The sequence below is a fragment of the Amblyraja radiata genome, chromosome 31 (genome assembly GCF_010909765.2).
Source record: "Amblyraja radiata isolate CabotCenter1 chromosome 31, sAmbRad1.1.pri, whole genome shotgun sequence".
In the NCBI taxonomy this organism is placed as follows: Eukaryota; Metazoa; Chordata; class Chondrichthyes; order Rajiformes; family Rajidae; genus Amblyraja; species Amblyraja radiata.
Window position 1 is genome coordinate 27695970 of NC_045986.1, and position 18428 is coordinate 27714397.

At 48.4% G+C, this 18428-nt stretch overlaps 2 protein-coding genes across 3 annotated transcripts; both read right to left on the reverse strand.

Moving 5' to 3' along the window:
* Positions 1–6337: 6337 nt before the first annotated feature.
* Positions 6338–10869, reverse strand: mrpl20 (mitochondrial ribosomal protein L20). Its single transcript, XM_033048304.1, has 4 exons — positions 10661–10869; positions 9547–9657; positions 8642–8719; positions 6338–6730 (listed from the first exon to the last, which is right to left on the reverse strand). The coding sequence occupies exons 1-4, from the start codon at positions 10745–10747 to the stop codon at positions 6557–6559; spliced, it is 450 nt and encodes a 149-aa protein (XP_032904195.1). The 5' UTR covers positions 10748–10869; the 3' UTR covers positions 6338–6556.
* An 874-nt stretch (positions 10870–11743) lies between these two features.
* Positions 11744–18174, reverse strand: ankrd65 (ankyrin repeat domain 65). Of its 2 annotated transcripts, none has more exons than XM_033048306.1 (5): positions 17655–18174; positions 16895–16932; positions 14851–15052; positions 13248–13797; positions 11744–12348 (listed from the first exon to the last, which is right to left on the reverse strand). In XM_033048306.1, exons 3-5 carry the CDS (start codon positions 15027–15029, stop codon positions 11941–11943), a joined length of 1137 nt encoding a protein of 378 aa, XP_032904197.1. In that variant the 5' UTR covers positions 15030–15052; positions 16895–16932; positions 17655–18174; the 3' UTR covers positions 11744–11940. The 2 variants fall into 2 exon arrangements, with proteins under 2 accessions (XP_032904197.1, XP_032904196.1); XM_033048305.1 differs by having other exon boundaries at positions 14851–15066.
* Between the last annotated feature and the right edge of the window lie 254 nt (positions 18175–18428).

Sequence of the window (18428 nt, forward strand, 5' to 3'; positions counted from 1 at the left end):
GAGCGAAGGAAATAGGCAACGTTTCGGGCCGAAACTCAAAGGAAATAGGCAACGTTTCGGGCCGAAACTCAAAGGAAATAGGTAACGTTTCGGGCCGAAACCCGGAAGGGTTTCGGGCCGAAACGTTGCCTATTTCCTTCGCTCCATAGATGCTGCTGCACCCGCTGAGTTTCTCCAGTACTTTTGTCGACCTTCGATTTTCCAGCATCTGCAGTTCCTTCTTAAAAACTCTCTGTTTCACTCATCCCTTCCCACCCAAACCACCCCCTCCCCAGCTACCTTCCGCTGCAACTGCAGAAGTTACAACACCTGGCCCCATACCTCCTCCCTCGACTCAGTCCAGGGATCCTGGCAGTCCATTCAGGTTAGGCCGAGGTTCACTTGCACCACCTCCAACCTCATCTACTGTATCCGTTGTTGCAGATGTGGACTCTTATACAGCAGGCAGTGAGACCAAACGTAGACTGGGCGATCATTTCGCTGAACACCTTCGCTCAGTCCGCCTGGACCTACCTGATCTCTATGTTGCTAAACACTTCAACTCCCCCCCTCCCATTCACACACTGACCTTTCTGTCCAGAACCTCCACCATTGTCAGAGTGAGGCCAAACGCAAATTGGAGGAACAGCACCTCAGATTTTGCATGGGCATCTTACAACCCAGTGGTCTGATAATTGATTTCTCTAACTTCAAGTATCCCTTGCTTTCCCTTTCTCTCCATCCCTCCCCAACCTTAGTCGTACTAGTTTCACTGTGGTCCTGGTGAGTTTCATTGTCGAAAGAGATTAGTTAAAACAAATGTAGGTCCCTTGCAGTCAGAAATGGGTGAGTTGATCATGGGGAACAAGGATATGGCGGACCAATTGAATAACTACTTTGGTTCCGTCTTCACTAAGGAAGACATAAATAATCTGCCGGAAATAGCAGGGGACCGCGGGTCAAAGGAGTTGGAGGAATTGAGTGAAATCCAGGTTAGCCGGGAAGTGGTGTTGGGTAAATTAAATGGATTAAAGGCCGATAAATCCCCAGGGCCAGATAGGCTGCATCCCAGAGTACTTAAGGAAGTAGCTCCAGAAATAGTGGATGCATTAGTAATAATCTTTCAAAACTCTTTAGATTCTGGAGTAGTTCCTGAGGATTGGCGGGTAGCAAACGTAACCCCACTTTTTAAGAAGGGAGGGAGAGAGAAAACGGGGAATTACAGACCAGTTAGTCTAACATCGGTAGTGGGGAAACTGCTAGAGTCAGTTATTAAAGATGGGATAGCAGCACATTTGGAAAGTGGTGAAATCATTGGACAAAGTCAGCATGGATTTACAAAAGGTAAATCATGTCTGACGAATCTTATAGAATTTTTCGAGGATGTAACTAGTAGCGTGGATAGGGGAGAACCAGTGGATGTGGTGTATCTGGACTTCCAGAAGGCTTTCGACAAGGTCCCACATAAGAGATTAGTTTACAAACTTAAAGCACACGGCATTGGGGGTTCAGTATTGATGTGGATAGAGAACTGGCTGGCAAACAGGAAGCAAAGAGTAGGAGTAAACGGGTCCTTTTCACAATGGCAGGCAGTGACTAGTGGGGTACCGCAAGGCTCAGTGCTGGGACCCCAGCTATTTACAATATATATTAATGATCTGGATGAGGGAATTGAAGGCAATATCTCCAAGTTTGCGGATGACACGAAGCTGGGGGGCAGTGTTAGCTGTGAGGAGGATGCTAGGAGACTGCAAGGTGATTTGGATAGGCTGGGTGAGTGGGCAAATGTTTGGCAGATGCAGTATAATGTGAATAAATGTGAGGTTATCCATTTTGGTGGCAAAAACAGGAAAGCAGACTATTATCTAAATGGTGGCCGACTAGGAAAAGGGGAGATGTAGCGAGACCTGGGTGTCATGGTACACCAGTCATTGAAAGTGGGCATGCAGGTGCAGCAGGCAGTGAAGAAAGCGAATGGTATGTTAGCTTTCATAGCAAAAGGATTTGAGTATAGGAGCAGGGAGGTTCTACTGCAGTTGTACAGGGTCTTGGTGAGACCACACCTGGAGTATTGCGTACAGTTTTGGTCTCCAAATCTGAGGAAGGACATTATTGCCATAGAGGGAGTGCAGAGAAGGTTCACCAGACTGATTCCTGGGATGTCAGGACTGTCTTATGAAGAAAGACTGGATAGACTTGGTTTATACTCTATAGAATTTAGGAGATTGAGAGGGGATCTTATAGAAACTTACAAAATTCTTAAGGGGTTGGACAGGCTAGATGCATGAAGATTGCTCCCGATGTTGGGGAAGTCCAGGACAAGGGGTCACAGCTTAAGGATAAGGGGGAAATCCTTTAAAACCGAGATGAGAAGAACTTTTTTCACACAGAGAGTGGTGAATCTCTGGAACTCCCTGCCACAGAGGGTAGTCGAGGCCAGTTCATTGGCTATATTTAAGAGGGAGTTAGATGTGGCCCTTGTGGCTAAGGGGATCAGAGGGTATGGAGAGAAGGCAGGTACGGGATACTGAGTTGGATGATCAGCCATGATCATATTGAATGGCGGTGCAGGCTCGAAGGGCCGAATGGCCTACTCCTGCACCTAATTTCTATGTCTATGTCTATGTCTAACTCGTTTTCACCTGGCCCTTCATCATCATTACTTTTTTTGCATATCTTTCATTCATTTGTTCTATATCTCTCTATATCACCAACTATATTTCTCGTTTCCCCTTCCCCTGACTCTCAGTCTGAAGAAGGGTCTCGACCCGAAACGCCACCTATTCCTTTTCTCCAGATTGGTTTGGGCTGTCTCACCCACTGCTTTTTGTGTCCATCTTCCCTCCGCAGGTGCTGCCTGACCCGCTGAGTTCCTCTTGCACTTTGTGTTCCTCACAAGATTCTAGCATCTGCAGTTCCTTCTTTCTCTTCTGAACCCTTGATGGATATGACTAAGCAAACTCGTATCTCTTCGTTATCACCTCCTCTTCCACTGCCAACAAGGGACCATTGTGGGCTTTGACATTCCTGGGACATCGGGGTGAAGGGTCTGTTTCCTCGCTGTATCTCCACACTAAACTAAACGAGCACCTCAGCTGAACATCACCTTGGAAGTTCACCGGGAAGATACAAATCGTCATTGTTAACGACTCCAGAGAAATATATAAGGTTGTATTCATAGTGACCGAGGGACTCAGTTAAAACAATGCATTGGCAAGAAGAACAGAGGCGATGTGTATGCTGGGTCTGCACTGAGCGAGCAGATGCTTGGGGGCACCAGACTGCTGGTGGAAGGAAGGGGTTTGCAAGGCACATGACCATCATGCTGGGAAAGTGACGTCAGTAGCAAATGATCACTTGGCCTCTTGCCAGGAGGGCGAGGAGGGAGAACTGGCGTAGAAACAAAGAATACGTTAGTGCTGTTCCTCCGGTCTCGGCCTCACGGTGGTCTAAGGGGCGGTGCGATCCAGCGGGTCCCACCACCAGTAACATCTTCCCAAAACATCACCTATTCCTTTTCTCCAGAGATGCTGTCTGACCCACTGAGTTACTCCAGCTTTTTTGTGTCTATCTTCAATAAAAAGAAATCACACATCTCTTTGGACCAAGAGACGTTTCACGGACTTGGATGTTGCAAGATGGCGCCAGAACGTGGCGACTCTCTGCTTGCTATTCCGCAAGAGAATCTACTGTGCTCATCTCTGGCTTAGTATGACGTGGATAGCTTTGCAGAACAAGCATTTCACTGTTTCTCCGCACACAACCGATCGACTGGCTACTTGTTGCAAGGGATGAGCACAAGATAGAAAATATACAGTCATTGGGCAAAATGGGAACAGAGTAAGAAACAGAAGGCAGTGGCAGGAGAAGGTGAATGAAGAGATTTTCGAATGTGCAACCTTTTCAATCTAGTTTAATTTAGAGATACGGCGCGTAAACAGGCCCTTCGGCCCACCGAGTCTGTGCCGACCAGCGATCCCCACACACTAACACTGTCCTACACACACTAGGGACAATTTACATTTATACCAAGCCAATTAACCTGCAAACCTGCACGTCTTTGGAGTGTAGGAGGAAACCAAAGATCTCAGAGAAAACCCACGTGGTCACGGTGAGAACGCACGAACTCCGTACAGACAGCACCCAGCTCCTTGACGCTGCAAGTCAGCAACTCTACCGCTGCGCCACCAACAGTCATAAGATTCATTATTGCAGATTGCTGGTTTGCAAGCATTTTACAACTGGGTCCATGAAATCCATGTCAGTCTAAATCATCTTCAAAAATGTGACCAATTTGATGTTAAAAGCAGGATACATTTTCAATACAGCTGATACAATCCAGACCTTCCTCTTTGTGGAGATAAAAAGATTCCCTCGTTGTTCTATCAAGTATTTAAAGCTTGTAGGCAATAGTTAATGATCCACTTGAAAAGTCACACTGATGGGTAACTTGAAACGTATAAGATTGTTAAGGGCTTGGACACACTAGAGGCAGGAAACATGTTCACGATGTTGGGGGAGTCCAGTACCAGGGGCCACAGTTTAAGAATAAGGAGTAAGCCATTTAGAATGGAGACGAGGTAACACTTTTTCTCACAGAGTGTGGTGAGTCTGTGGAATTCTCTGCCTCAGAGGGCGGTTCTCTGGATACTTTCACGAGAGAGCTAGATAGGGATCTTAAAAATAGCGGAGTCAGGGGATATGGGGAGGAGGCAGGAACGGGGTACTGATTGGGGATGATCAGCCATGATCACATTGAATGGCGGTGCTGGCTCCAAGGGCCAAATGGCCTGCTCCTGCACCTATTGTCTACTGCTGAAGCAAAGCTCAGCATAACAGAAAACGAACGATTTGAGACAGCAAAGATTCGGGCTCTCCGACAGAGATTATTGCCTGGCTATTCCCACAACAGCTTGAAAAGGCTCCAGGGAAATGGTTAGTGCACCATCTATACATTATAGATACATCTATCATCGGAAACACATCATCATTATTAAACCACGCTGTCTAAGGATCGCTCAAATACGGAAAAAAAACAAAGTATTTATTGGGACAGCAATCAGTTACAGTGTGGCTTAGTAATCTGCAAACAATAGTGGAACAAAACATAGACAAGGTGACGATAGAAACTGGTCTCTCCTTCAGTCAGTAATGTATTATAGGGCATGTTGCCAGAAACTACAGGTCCCATTGGATCTATTTCCATAAGAGTGGAGACTATTATCTTCCCTTTTAAATGTAATGAAATATATTTAAGTACAAGATGGATACAAAATGCTGGAGCAACTCAGCGGGACAGGCAGCATCTCTGGATGGAAAAGATGGGTCATTTTTCGGGTTGAAAACCGTACCAAGGGTCTCAACCCAAAACGTCACCCATTCCTTCTCTCCAGAGATGCTGCCTGTCCCGCTGAGTTACTCCAGCATTTTGTGTTTATCTGCAATTCCTTCCTACTATGTTTGTCCAGTCAACCCTCGTATTCATGGACCTCTTTAGAAGGGATTTTGGTTGCAGAGGACAGAGTGACCACAAGGTGGCAGCAATGGGCAAGGACAACGCCACTGATTTGTAAAGAATTATGTGAGCTACCTTCACTGTATTTTTTTCTTTTCCAAAATACAAAGCAATCCATGATGGAGAATGTGAAATACAGGGAGTTGGCTTTATGTTCATACGCGATTGTAATCATGTACTGCCTTTCCGCTGGCTGGTTTCGACTCTTTTAAGTCGAGACTAAAAACTTATCTTTACTCTCAAGCCTTTCTTGACGTCCTCTGAGGGAGGGCTATATGTATGTATTTAGATATGTACTTAATCTATGAACCAATGTTGTATAACGTTAGTACCTCCACCAATGTAAAGCACTTTGGTCAACAAGAGTTGTTTTTTAAATGTGCTATAGAAATAAAAGTGACTTGGCTTGACTTGGTTAGCATACTGCAAAAGCTTTTCACTGTACTCACTGTGACAATAGACTAAACTCAAGCATAAAACTTTCAATATCTACGTTAGATAGCATCTGCACTTCCTTGCGTCCCTGTTTCAGTTCCAGAGACTTGGGTACAATTCTGATCTTGGGTGCACTGTGAGTGAAGTGTACATGCAATTAAACTATGTTCACTTTTTATTCATTTAAAGTGTTATGTATTTAGTGTCCTTTCCTGTTTATTGTATCCTGTTTTTCGAATGCTGCCCTTTTTTTAACCTCTCTTTGCTCGGTTAGAGCGGACAATCGGCAACAACACACACCATCCCTCCTGCTCTATGATAACGTGGGTTTATCTGTGTTTTAAGTTCCAGAAAATGAGATGGTCGAACTGAAGGGGGCACCAAACACAAATGAGCTCCAGCCAAAGATTTCTCTGCGGTCCCACACATTTTACTGATTGAACCAACCTTGAAGAATTTCACACAATCATTCTGTGATTCACATAATCATTTTTTTGTCAAAATCTACGCAGCATTGCCAGACATTTTTGGGACTGATTTGTAGAACATCTGTGGTGACTGTTTTGTAAAACTGTCAGTCACAAAGCAGATGAACATTATTCACAGTAGTTATCAGAGTTCATTCCATCAGTCACGGTGCACCATGCGTGAAAACACCCCCGTGGGTTCCCCGCCGTTGCCCAGCGCGTCGCGGAAGCCTTCTTCCCGCCTTTGCTTTGCCAGTGCAGCCAGGGACTTGAACGTCTTCGGCTCGTACACGGACAGATCCGCCAGGACCTTGCGGTTTAGTTCCACTTGGCTCTGTCAAAATACAAAATGGAAGCTTTCATCGTCAAGACAGCTTGTGTCATTTTCAGAATTTCTATTGCCGGCAGACAATAGACAATAGGTGCAGGAGTAGGCCATTCGGCCCTTCGAGCCAGCACCGCCATTCAATATGATCATGTCTGATCATCCAACTCAGTATCCTGTACCTGCCTTCTCTCCATACCCCCTGATCCCTTTAGCCACAAGGGCCACATCTAACTCCCTCTTAAATATAGCCAATGAACTGTGGCCTCAACTACCTTCTGTGGCAGAGAATTCCACAGATTCACCACTCTCTGTGTGAATTTTTTTTTTCTCATCTCGGTCCTAAAAGATTTCCCCCATATCCTTAAACTGTGACCCCTTGTTCTGGACTTCCCCAACATCGGGAACAATCTTCCTGCATCTAGCCTGTCCAACACCTTAAGAATTTTGTAAGTAATGTGATCATGGCTGATCATCCCCAATCAGTACCTCGTTCCTGCCTTCTCCCCATATCCCCTGACTCTGCTATTTTTAAGAGTTCTAGCTCTCTCTTGAAAGCATCCAGAGAACCGGCCTCCACCGCCCTCTGAGGCAGAGAATTCCACAGACTCACCACTCTCTGTGAGAAAAAGTGTTTCCTCGTCTCTGTTCTAAATGGCTTACTCCTTATTCATAAACTGTGGCCCCTGGTTCTTGACTACCCCAACATCGGGAACACGTTTCCTGCCTCTAGCGTGTCCAAGCCCTTAACAATCTTTGTCAGAGTGGAATGCGCGCCAAGCTTTGCCAAACCCCACATGCCTTGCAGTGACCCAGCTGTGGATATCTCAGAACCAGGGCGGCCCAGACCCAAAATATCATCTGTTTATTTCTCTCCACAGATGCTGCCTGATCCGCTAAGTTCCTCCTGATTTTGTTTGTTACTGAATATTCCAGCATCTGCCGCCTTGTGTCTCCGCAGCTGATCAATTACTTTATTCCCCGGTTGCTAGATATAAGTCTTTTCACTTCAATTTGTTTACAACAACATTCTAAAGCAGCAAACCCACGTGAAGCAGCAGTCTGATTGTTGAGCTCATTCGTGTAGTCCTCTAACTTAGTTTAGAGATATATCATGGATACAGGCCCTTTGGCCCACAAAGTCCATGCCGACCGACAAACACCATGTACACTAATTCTATTCTATGCACGAGGGACAATTTATGGAGGCCAATTAACCTACAAACCTGTACGTTTTTGGAATATGGGAGGCACCCGGAGAAAACCCACATGGTCAAAGGGCGAACGTGCAAACTCCGTACAGACAGCACCCGTAGTCAGGATCGAACCTGGTTCTCTGGCGCTGTAAGGCAGCAACTCTACCACTGCGCTGCCCCTAATTGGACTCGGTAAATTTCCCTGAATGTGTAGGGATGAGAAAGTGGGATAACATAGAACTAGTGTGAATGAGTGATCGAGGGTCAGTATGGGCTAAGTGGGCCAAACGACCTGTTGCAATGCTGCATCTCTAAACCAAGTCCCTTTGCCTGGAAAGATCATTAACAGCCACATTGTCAATGCATTTGCTGGGATTACAGGGCCAATATTTCCCCCCATCTCCACTGTGGTGCAGCGGGTCTCTGGTGCTGTAAGGCAGCAACTCTACCGCTGCGCCACCGTGCTGCCCCAGTTGTAGTCTCGGTGATATTTTATGCTCGCCCTGGCACAACCTGATTAAAGCAAGAGTTCAGAACGCATTCATGTTCTCAGCAGACTTCAGGCCCATCAGGTTCTGATTCAGAGGCAACTGCTTCGATGCAGCTAAAACTAATTGGCAGATCATGAGAAGCTGCATAAAGCAGGTACACATTAAACACCTTGCTCTCTGACATTTGACCAAGGCCATCCATCCAGCAAAATATTTACACGCTGCGTCCTCACCTTAATCAAATTACATATCAGCATTGGATACTTCAGCCCATGTTCACGGGTTGCTGCTGCTATTCTGCTTATCCAGAGCTGAAAAACAAAATTCATCATATTTTTTTATTCAAGCAGGCCTAGTCATTCCCTGCCCAGCTACCTTGCTAAATGAATCCATCCAGTACTTTGTGATTTTCTCAAGATTTCAGCACCTGCTGTTCCTGTGTATATATGTGTATTTGTAAATTTGTGTATATATAATATACACACTGAGCTTTTTTTTCCTCAATCGTTTATTATATTCTTTACAGTGTACTCTGTTTACATATTCCGTTGTGTCACTGCAAGTAAGAATTTCATTGTTCTATCTGGGACTCATGACAATAAAACACTCTTGACTCCCCTTGTGTCCCCCACCTGTTGCATGTTTCCACGGTAAGTTACGGCTTTTTGGTTTCAAGATTCAAGATTCAAGAGAGTTTATTGTCATATATCCCTGATAGGACAATGAAATTCTTGCTTTGCTTCAGCACAACAGAACATAGTAGGCATGACTACAGAACAGATCAGTGTGTCCATATACCGTTATATAAAGAAGTGTCTGAAGAAGGGTTTCAGCCCAAAACGTTGCCTATTTCCTTCGCTCCATAGATGCTGCCGCACCCGCTGAGTTTCTCCAGCAATTTTGTCTACCTACCATTATATAAATATATACACACATGAATAAATAAACTGATAAAGTGCAAATAAATAGATAATGGGCTATTAATGTTCAAAGTTTTGTCCAAGCCGAGTTTAAAAGCCTGATGGCTGTGAGGAAGTAGCTATTCCTGAACAGGTTTGCCCGTTCACTGCCGGTGCAGCTGGTTCCACTCCCATCCCGATAATCTCTGCTCACCACCCTGGGTGGTCAGGGTGCTTACCGTCCTCATGTTCCACTTCTTGTGCTTCCTGGCCTTAGTGGAGTAGAGGAACGCTCGCCGCACGGCCCTCACCGCCAGGCTGTAGCATCGATTCTTGCGCCCCCGGAAATGCTGCAAAAACCAAAGGAGAAACAGATGAGAATCGCCGAACGGAGCGACGGCCGAGGAACTTCATCACAGTTCATCGCAGGCGCTGACTTCCCCACTGACGATGGGGGAGTCCAGAACTAGGGGTCACAGTTTAAGAATAAGGGGTAAGCCATTTAGAACGGAGATGAGGAAACACTTTTTCACACAGAGAGTTGTAAGTCTGTGGAATTCTCTGCCTCAGAGGGCGTTGGAGGCCGGGTCTCTGGATACTTTCAAGGTAGAGCTAGATAGGGCTCTTAAAGATAGCAGAGTCAGGGGATTTGAGGAGAAAGCAGGAAAGGGGTACTGATTGGGGATGATCAACCATGATCACATTGAGTGGCGGTGCTGGCTCGAAGCCAGCATCATCAAAGCCCCACACCTCTCTCATCAAAGATCATCTTTGCTGGTCACACTCTCGCTTCACTCCTGCCGTCGGGAAGGTGCAGCAGGAGGTTGGAAAACTGTGACCTCCAGGTTCAAGGACAGCTTCTTCCCCACCACAATCAGGCTCTTGAACACTGCACAACTATGAACAGTGGCCTGTCTTTGGTTGCAATAAGTGCTTGGTTTATCTTATTACAATAGCATTGTGTCTATGAACGTATTGTATGTGTGTGTGTGTTATATGAGTGTGTGTGTATTATATGTGTGTGTTATATGAGTGTGTGTTATATGTGTGTTATATGTGTGTTATATGTGTGTGTTGTGAAGCTGCAGCAAGTCGGTACTTCACTGCCCTTTGTGGGTCTATATGGCAACCCCACACTCATGACCGTGAGCATCATGCAGACCCTTCGGCCCACCGCGTTCATGCTGTCCCTGGGGATCCGAGCAGGAGATTGACCTATTAATCCCCATATTATCCCGCACAGTTGAAGGCTCTGTGTGCCGGGCCCGGTGGCGGCAACGGCAGCTTCTCGCCCCACCCACCCCGCCGCCCCTGTGTTACCATCATCACCCCAGGCCCAGGCCCCGGCCTTACCCGTGCGTGCTGCAGCACCTCCTGAACCCGCCAGTAACGGTCGGGCCCGCGGTTCCGGATCCAGCGGGAGAGCGTGAGGAAAACCATCAGCGGCCGCGGCGCTGCCCCAGTCCCAGTCCCCGGCCTCGGACCCGCGTGTGAGGGAGCCCCGACCGGCGGTGTCTCTGGGCGGCTCCCGTCCCCGTCTCCGTCCCTGTCCTTGGCTCCGGCCCCGTGGTGGCGCTGTCTCCGGCCAGGTGGTGGCGCTGTCTCCGGCCCCGTGGTGGCGCTGTCTCCGGCCAGGTGGTGGCGCTGTCTCCGGCCCCGTGGTGGCGCTGTCTCCGGCCCCGTGGTGGCGCTGTCTCCGGCCAGGTGGTGGCGCTGTCTCCGGCCCCGTGGTGGCGCTGTCTCCGGCCCCGTGGTGGCGCTGTCTCCGGCCCCGTGGTGGCGCTGTCTCCGGCCAGGTGGTGGCGCTGTCTCCGGCCAGGTGGTGGCGCTGTCTCCGGCCCCGTGGTGGCGCTGTCTCCGGCCAGGTGGTGGCGCTGTCTCCGGCCAGGTGGTGGCGCTGTCTCCGGCCAGGTGGTGGCGCTGTCTCCGGCCAGGTGGTGGCGCTGTCTCCGGCCAGGCGGTGGCGCTGTCTCCGGCCCCGTGGTGGCGCTGTCTCCAGCCCCGTGGCGGCGCTGTCTCCGGCCCCATGGTGGCGCTGTCTCCGGCCAGGCGGTGGCGCTGTCTCCGGCCCCGTCTCCGGCCAAGCGGTGGCGCTGTCTCCAGCCCCGTGGCGGCGCTGTCTCCGGCCCCGTGGTGGCGCTGTCTCCAGCCAGGTGGTGGCGCTGTCTCCGGCCCCGTGGTGGCGCTGTCTCCGGCCAGGCGGTGGCGCTGTTTCCGGCGGTGTCAAGGGGCCGCCTGTCCGCACCTGCCACTCACCCCGTGGGCGGGGCCTGGGCGGTGGGGCAGAGCCGGCTGTGACCAGAGGGGGGCAGCAGTGAGGAGCTGCCTGTTCACACTCGGGTGCAAACACCGGACACTGTACACACACACACACACACACATTCACAATCAATGAAGAGTCTTTGCACAACTTTTGTTTTCTCTATTTAATTCCAAATAAAGTTTATTTGCAGGGGGAAAAAACATTTTTTTTTAGGTTTTGTTCAAGATTTGCCCAAGGCCTGGATAGAGTGGGTGTGGGGAGGATGTTTCCACTAGTGGGAGAGTCTAGGACCAGAGGGCACAGCCTTCTATTTTTCCAGCATCTGCAGTTCTTTCTTAAACACCGAGTCAATTGTGTTTCTCAGGAAGGTTTATTTTTCTACCAGACAACATCCATCATGAAAGGCTCGTGTGGAAACGTTGTCGAGGGGCGTTTCGTACCACTGGTTTGTGGCGTACATGTCGGCTCCTTTGTTCAGCAGTAATTGGATGGTCCGCTCGTGCCCCCTCTCGGCGGCGAGGTGGAGCGGGGTTTTCATCAGCCGGCCCCTCGCCTCTATGTCAGCCCCGCGGTTGATCAGATACTCCGCCACCTCCGCGTCGCCTCTCTCCGCTGCCCGGTGCAGCGCGGTCATGTTCAGGCCGTCTCTGGCGTCCACGCCGACCCCTCGCTGCGACAGAGCCTCCATGATGCCAAAGTGACCGATTGCCGCCGCAGCCTGAAGAGCGGACGCACTGTCAGTGTCCACCGCTCCGTGGGCGAGCAGGTCCATCACCACCTGTGGGCAGGGAAGCACGACATCAGGAGCATCTCTGCGTCAGGACCACTCAGGCTTTAATTCCCAAACAATGGCCCACAATGTCCGTACCCAACATGATGATACCACGTGTAACTAAGTGTTCAAGAAGGAAGCAAGAATTTCATTGTCCTATACAGGGACACATGACAATAAACTAACTTGACTTGACCTGGCTTAAACGCCGCCATTACATCTGCTTCCACCACCGAACCCCGACAGCGCGTTCCCAGGAGAAACTGTGGAAGTGCGAAGTCGCACGCATCCACATTCGGGGACAGTTTCTTCCCAGCTGTTATCAGGCAACTGAACCATCCTCCCACAACCAGAGAGCAGTGCTAAACTACCATCTACCTCTTTGGTGACCCTCAGACTATCCTTGATCGGGCTTTACCTTGCACTAAACATAGAAACATAGAAAATAGGTGCAGGAGTAGGCCATTCGGCCCTACGAGCCTGCACCGCCATTCAATATGATCATGGCTGATCGTCCAACTCAGTGTCCTGTACCTGCCTTCTCTCCATACCCCCTGATCCCTTTAGCCACAAGGGCCACATCTAACTCCCTCTTAAATATAGCCAATGAACCGGCCTCAACTACTTTCTGTGGCAGAGAATTCCACAGATTCACCACTCTCTGTGTGAAAAATCTTTTTCTCATCTCGGTGCTAACGTTATTCCCTTATCATGGATCTAAACACTGTAAATGGCTCGATTTTAATCATATATGTCTTACATGACAATATATATATCTGCCGACTGGATAGCACGCAAAAGCTTTTCGTACCTCGGTTTATGTGACAATAAACTAAACTAAACAAGTACTGTCTGTGTCTCTCAGTGTGTTAGGTGTTCCATTGGACTTCACTGCCCAGACTTACCTCCTCATAGCCATTGGCAGCAGCGATTGACAATGCTGTCCTTCCCACAGCATCTTCAGCATTGATGCACGTCCCGTTTTCCTTCAGCAACTTAATGACTCCTCTGTTCCCAACCTCCGCAGCCAAGTGCAAGGGGGTCATGTCCCCCCAGGTGGTGCGCTGAACGGAGACTCCTTTGGAGATGAAGAACTCGATGATATGCAACTGGTCGCTCACCACCGCCCAGTGCAGCGGGGTCCAGCAGTGTGTGTCGGACGCGTCGGGCCCCGCCCCGTGACTCAGCAGCTGCTGCACGGTCAGCAGGTGCCCCCCTGCAGCGGCGCAGTGCAGCGGCGTCAGGCCGCATCTGGTGGATGCGCTGGTGGACACCCCACGCCGCAGCAGGAGCACGGCAATCTGGGTGTGGCCGTTCCACGCGGCTCTGTGGAGGGGCGTCCATCCATGCTTGTCCGTGGCATCCGCCTGTGCCCCACGGTGCAGGAGAAACTTCACCAGGGCCTGGCAGCCGTTAAACGCTGCATAATGCAGTGGAGTGCAGCTGTATTCATCCCTGCAAGTGACAGGAGAACACCGCATAGAAACATAGAAAATAGGTGCAGGAGGAGGCCATTCGGCCCTTCGAGCCAGCACCGCCATTCATTGTGATCATGGCTGATTGTCCCCGATCAATAACCCGTGCCTGCCTTCTCCCCATATCCCCTGACTCCACTAGTCCCTAAAGCTCTATCTAACTCTCTCTCAAATCCATCCTGCGACTTGGCCTCCACTGCCCTCTGTGGCAGGGAATTCCATAAATTCACAACTCTCTGGGTGAAAACGTTTTTTCACACCTCAGTCTTAAATGACCTCCCCTTTATTCTAAGACTGTGTGGCCCCTGGTTCTGGACTCGCCCCACATTGGGAACATTTTTCCTGCATCTAGTTTGTCCAGTCCTTTTATAATTGTATATGTTTCTATGAGAAACCCCCTCATCCTTCTAAACCTAGTCTTTTCAATCTTTCCTCATATGACAGTCCCGTCATCCCAGGGATCAATCTCGTGAACCTACGCTGCACTGCCTCAATCACAACAATGTCCTTCCTCAAATTAGGAGACCAAAGCTGCACGCAATACTCTAGGTGTAATTCACTGTGGAAAGAAGATGGAAGTGAAAACGGTAAGCTGATTGTGAAACCAAATGGTTGTGAGGAAGAGATTTGCCTTAATTTGTTATCTTTCATTTTGCTGCCTTATGGGCCTGTCCCACTTACGCAACTTTTTCGGCGACTGCCGGCACCCGTCATAGGTCGTTGTAGGTCGCTGAAAATGTTCAACATGTTGAAAATTCAGCTGCGGCCAGAAAGAAGCTACGACTCTTTGGGCGACTGAGGAGACGACTCACGACCGTACAGGCGACATGTGGCGGGGTGAAGCCTGCATTGTCGTGAGTAGTCGCCCAAAGAGTCGTACCTTGTTCTGGTCGCCGCTGGATTTTCAACATGTTGAACATTTTTTCTGCGACCAGCGACGACTTATGACGGGTGCCGGCAGTCGCCGAAAAAGTTGTGTAAGTGGGACAGGCCCATTAGTTGGCAGTGGTTTGTGCCAATACCAGTGCCTAACCTGGAATCGATGAGGGCACCGTGTTGCAGGTACGTCTTCACCAGGTGGACGTTGCCACTAGAGGCTGCCTGATGGAGGTCGGTCCATCTACCCACGACCTCCCCACCTCCTGCTTTCTGCTGCTCCTCACTGCGCTCCTCGTTGATATCCACCAGACTCCACCACAGGTCTGTGGTCATCCCCGACACCTCTCCACCGCTTCCTAAAGAAACAAAACTGAGACAACTAACCGTTTTGAGTGTTTTGTTGGGGCGCTTGTGCATAAAATGATGAGGGGATTAGACAGGGTGTATGCTCAGGGTCTTTACCACAGCTCATGGGAGACCCCTTCCACCCCAGCAACGGACTGTCCCAGCTGCTACGGTCAGGCAAACGCCTCCGTTGCCATGCTGTGAAAACGGAGAGGATGGGAAGGAGTTTCTTCCCAGAGGCCATTAGGACTGAAACTCCTAAGTAACTTTACTGCACCAGTTAACTGTTGTGTGGTGTCTTTTTAAAATTGCTGTTTTTTCTTTTTTTTCCTCCCACAAATATGTAATATGTGAATATGTGATTCTGTTCCATTCTGTTTTGTAGGGGGTTTTTTGCACAATCCGCGAGCATTGCCACTTTTCATTTCACTGCACATCTCGTATGTGTATGTGACGAATAGACTTAACTTAACCCAGGGTATGGGGAATTAAAGAAGGGTCTTAACCCAAAGTTTCACCTATTCCTTTTCTCCAGAGGTGCTGCCTGACTCGCTGAGTTACTCCATCACTTTGAGTCTATCTAGGGGAATCCAGGGCAAGGAGGGCTTGCGTTTGAGGTGAGTGGGACAGGATTCCAGGTGAGCCTGAAGGGCTACTTTTTCGCTTGGTGGTAGGTGTATGGAACGAGCTACCAGAGGAGGTGGTTGAGGCAGGAACTATGGTGGTATTTGGAGGACACTTGGACAGGTGCACGGATGGGAGGGGTGGGGGAGGGATGTTGGCCGGGCAAACAATGAATTATATTAATTGATCTATCATAAATATGAGGAAAACTTAAAGTCCAAGTCAGTCACATTCAGCATGATGAATAGCGAGAATAACGTACGAACGGCTGGCATGAGGCATCTTGGTCAGAATGGAGGAATTGGGCCGAAGGGCCTGTTTCCATGCTATATGACTCCATGACTAAATAAAAGACTGCTACTTGTCCCGATCGCTGGTCGGCACGGATTCGGTGGGCCGAAGGGCATGTTTCCGCGCTGTTCGACTAAAGTCAAAAGTCTAAAAGTATAGTGAAAAACTTTGGTTTGCATGCTATACAGTTAAAGACTGTACATGAATACAACAAAGCCATCCACAGTACACAGATAAAGTATAAAGGGAACAACAATTAGTGCAAAGAAATAGCAATGAAGCCCGATAAAAGATAGTTCAAACATTTCCAATGTGGCAGATGTTGGTCCAAACACAAATTGCTGCAGGAACTCAACGGGTCAGGCAGCATCTGTGGAGGAGGTGGACAGACGACATTTCGGGTTGTGAATCTTCTTCAGACTCCATGGATGCTAACCGATCTGTTGAGTTCCTCCAGCATTTTGTGCTTCGCTTAAGACTAAGCTCCTTGCATCTCTGTGCAAATTGGGTTTTTTTCCTACACAACTATTGTCCCCACATTCCAAGAGCATTTTATTGGCAATAGAATGCGTTGGGATGCCGTGGTGCCATGTAAATTAAGATTTAGTTTAGTGGATGAGAAGATTGGAAGGTTAGTTGCCACAGGACAGGAATTCCTGACTTGCGCCATGTCCGGAGGCCCAGAGAGTCCGCACGCTAGGTTGGACTGGAGGGGAACTCAGCATGTTAATCCAAGAGAGAAGATCGGGCTCTGACTCTTTGATGAAGTTCAAACACATAAGCCATCGAGTTCAACCCCATTTCCACAGACTGCTTTTTGTCTCAGTGTTGGCATGGTTCATGTTATTTGTCTCATCTGGTCCCGAACAGCAAGTGCACTAAATTCTTTAAAACAAAAAGATCAAAGAATACGTTGAAACGTGGAGTGCGTTACTTACAGTCAGTCGATCTTTGGTTCCTTTTGGTGTGAGTGGATCTGTTGGTTGGGAACACACACACACGGCAAATGAGTTTCATCCGACCAAGGAAAAAAGGAAAGTCGTAAAAATGTGCAACAGATATTTAGTCTAAAGAAGGGTCTCGACCCAAAACGTCGCCTATTCCTTCGCTCCATAGATGCTGCCTCACCCGCTGAGTTTCTCCAGCTTTTTTTGTCTACCTTTAAAGTACGCTTGATAAGTTTAATACATAGAAATTAGGTGCAGGAGTAGGCCATTCGGCCCTTCGAGCCTGCACTGCCATTCAATATGATCATGGCTGATCATCCAACTCAGTATCCTGTACCTGCCTACTCTCCATATCCCCTGATCCCTTTAGTCACAAGGGTCACATCTAACTCCCTCTTAAATATAGCCAATGAACTGGCCTCAACTACTTTCTGTGGCAGAGAATTCCACAGATTCACCACTCTCTGTGTGAAAAAAAAAATTCTCATCTAGGTCCTAAAAGACTTCTCCCTTATCCTTAAACTGCGACCCCTTGTTCTGGACTTCCCCAACATCGGGAACAATCTTCTTACATCTAGCCTGTCCAACCCCTTAAAAATTTTGTACGTTTCTATAAGATTCCCCCTCAATCTTCTAAATTCTAGCGAGTACAAGCCGAGTCTATCCAGTCTTTCTTCATATGAAAGTCCTGCCATCCCAGGAAAACGCCAGTTTAACATAAAGTCATGAGATGGATTTAAACTGGATGTACCTGAAGTTTATAACAACAGCAACAGCTCATTCCATTTCCATGATGCTCAGCCTATGCAATAAAGCTCGGCCATCACTGGTGTGCACACTGCCAGCACGGATGAATAAATAGTCCACTGTTTGAAGTGCTCTGTTGCCGTCTGAAAAACATTATTTGAGATGAACAATGGTCCTATTGTGTAGTCCCGTAATCACATAATCTCAACAAGTCGAAACTTGCTGAGGTTTTCTGTTAAATGATATCCTTCAATTATTGCACAAGTCTTTGATGGGAGGATTATGAGTTTACTGGAGTATATTAACCCTTTCAACACCCATCCATCGTCCAAATGGGGCAATCATTGTTGCTGTTGAATCTGCAAAAACCACTCATCGGAGAGCTCGCAGAGTAAAGTTTTAAAATCGTACGGTAAAGAAACATTGATTTACGTTTGGTTGCTCAAAATGTTGGGAGTGACTCTGGCTCATTCTGTCTCATGTCTGGTAAAGTATTCCCTGTCACATTCTGCAGATTCTGAGTAAGTTATGCCTTTGGGCTGGAGCCTGGCTACATGAGCCCACTCCCTTGTGTCGAGTAGCAGCTGGGTCAAGCTGTGTTATGGTGCCCTGCCTCGGTATTTATGCAGGTCAGGATGACTTGCTTCATGTTACCACATATGAATCATAGAATCAACGAGTCATTCAGCACGGAAACGGCCCAAGCCGTCCACACCGACCGACCGACCATGGTGTCCCGTCTAAAACAAGTAAAGTAAGTGAAGTACCCTTTATTGGC

What these genes read in the sequence shown, in the direction of transcription:
- mrpl20 (XM_033048304.1), bottom strand. Translation starts at nt 10,747, where the DNA reads ATGGTTTTCCTCACGCTCTCCCGCTGGATCCGGAACCGCGGGCCCGAC. An exon ending in AGAAGTGGAACATGAGGACG is followed by an intron (nt 8,720 to 9,546) that starts GTAAGCACCCTG and finishes TTTGTTTTTCAG; the next exon opens with CTCTGGATAAGCAGAATAGC. An exon ending in TGATATGTAATTTGATTAAG is followed by an intron (nt 6,731 to 8,641) that starts GTGAGGACGCAG and finishes GTATTTTGACAG; the next exon opens with AGCCAAGTGGAACTAAACCG.
- ankrd65 (XM_033048306.1), bottom strand. Translation starts at nt 15,029, where the DNA reads ATGACCACAGACCTGTGGTGGAGTCTGGTGGATATCAACGAGGAGCGC. An exon ending in GGTGCCCTCATCGATTCCAG is followed by an intron (nt 13,798 to 14,850) that starts GTTAGGCACTGG and finishes TGTCACTTGCAG; the next exon opens with GGATGAATACAGCTGCACTC. An exon ending in CTGCCAATGGCTATGAGGAG is followed by an intron (nt 12,349 to 13,247) that starts GTAAGTCTGGGC and finishes CCCTGCCCACAG; the next exon opens with GTGGTGATGGACCTGCTCGC.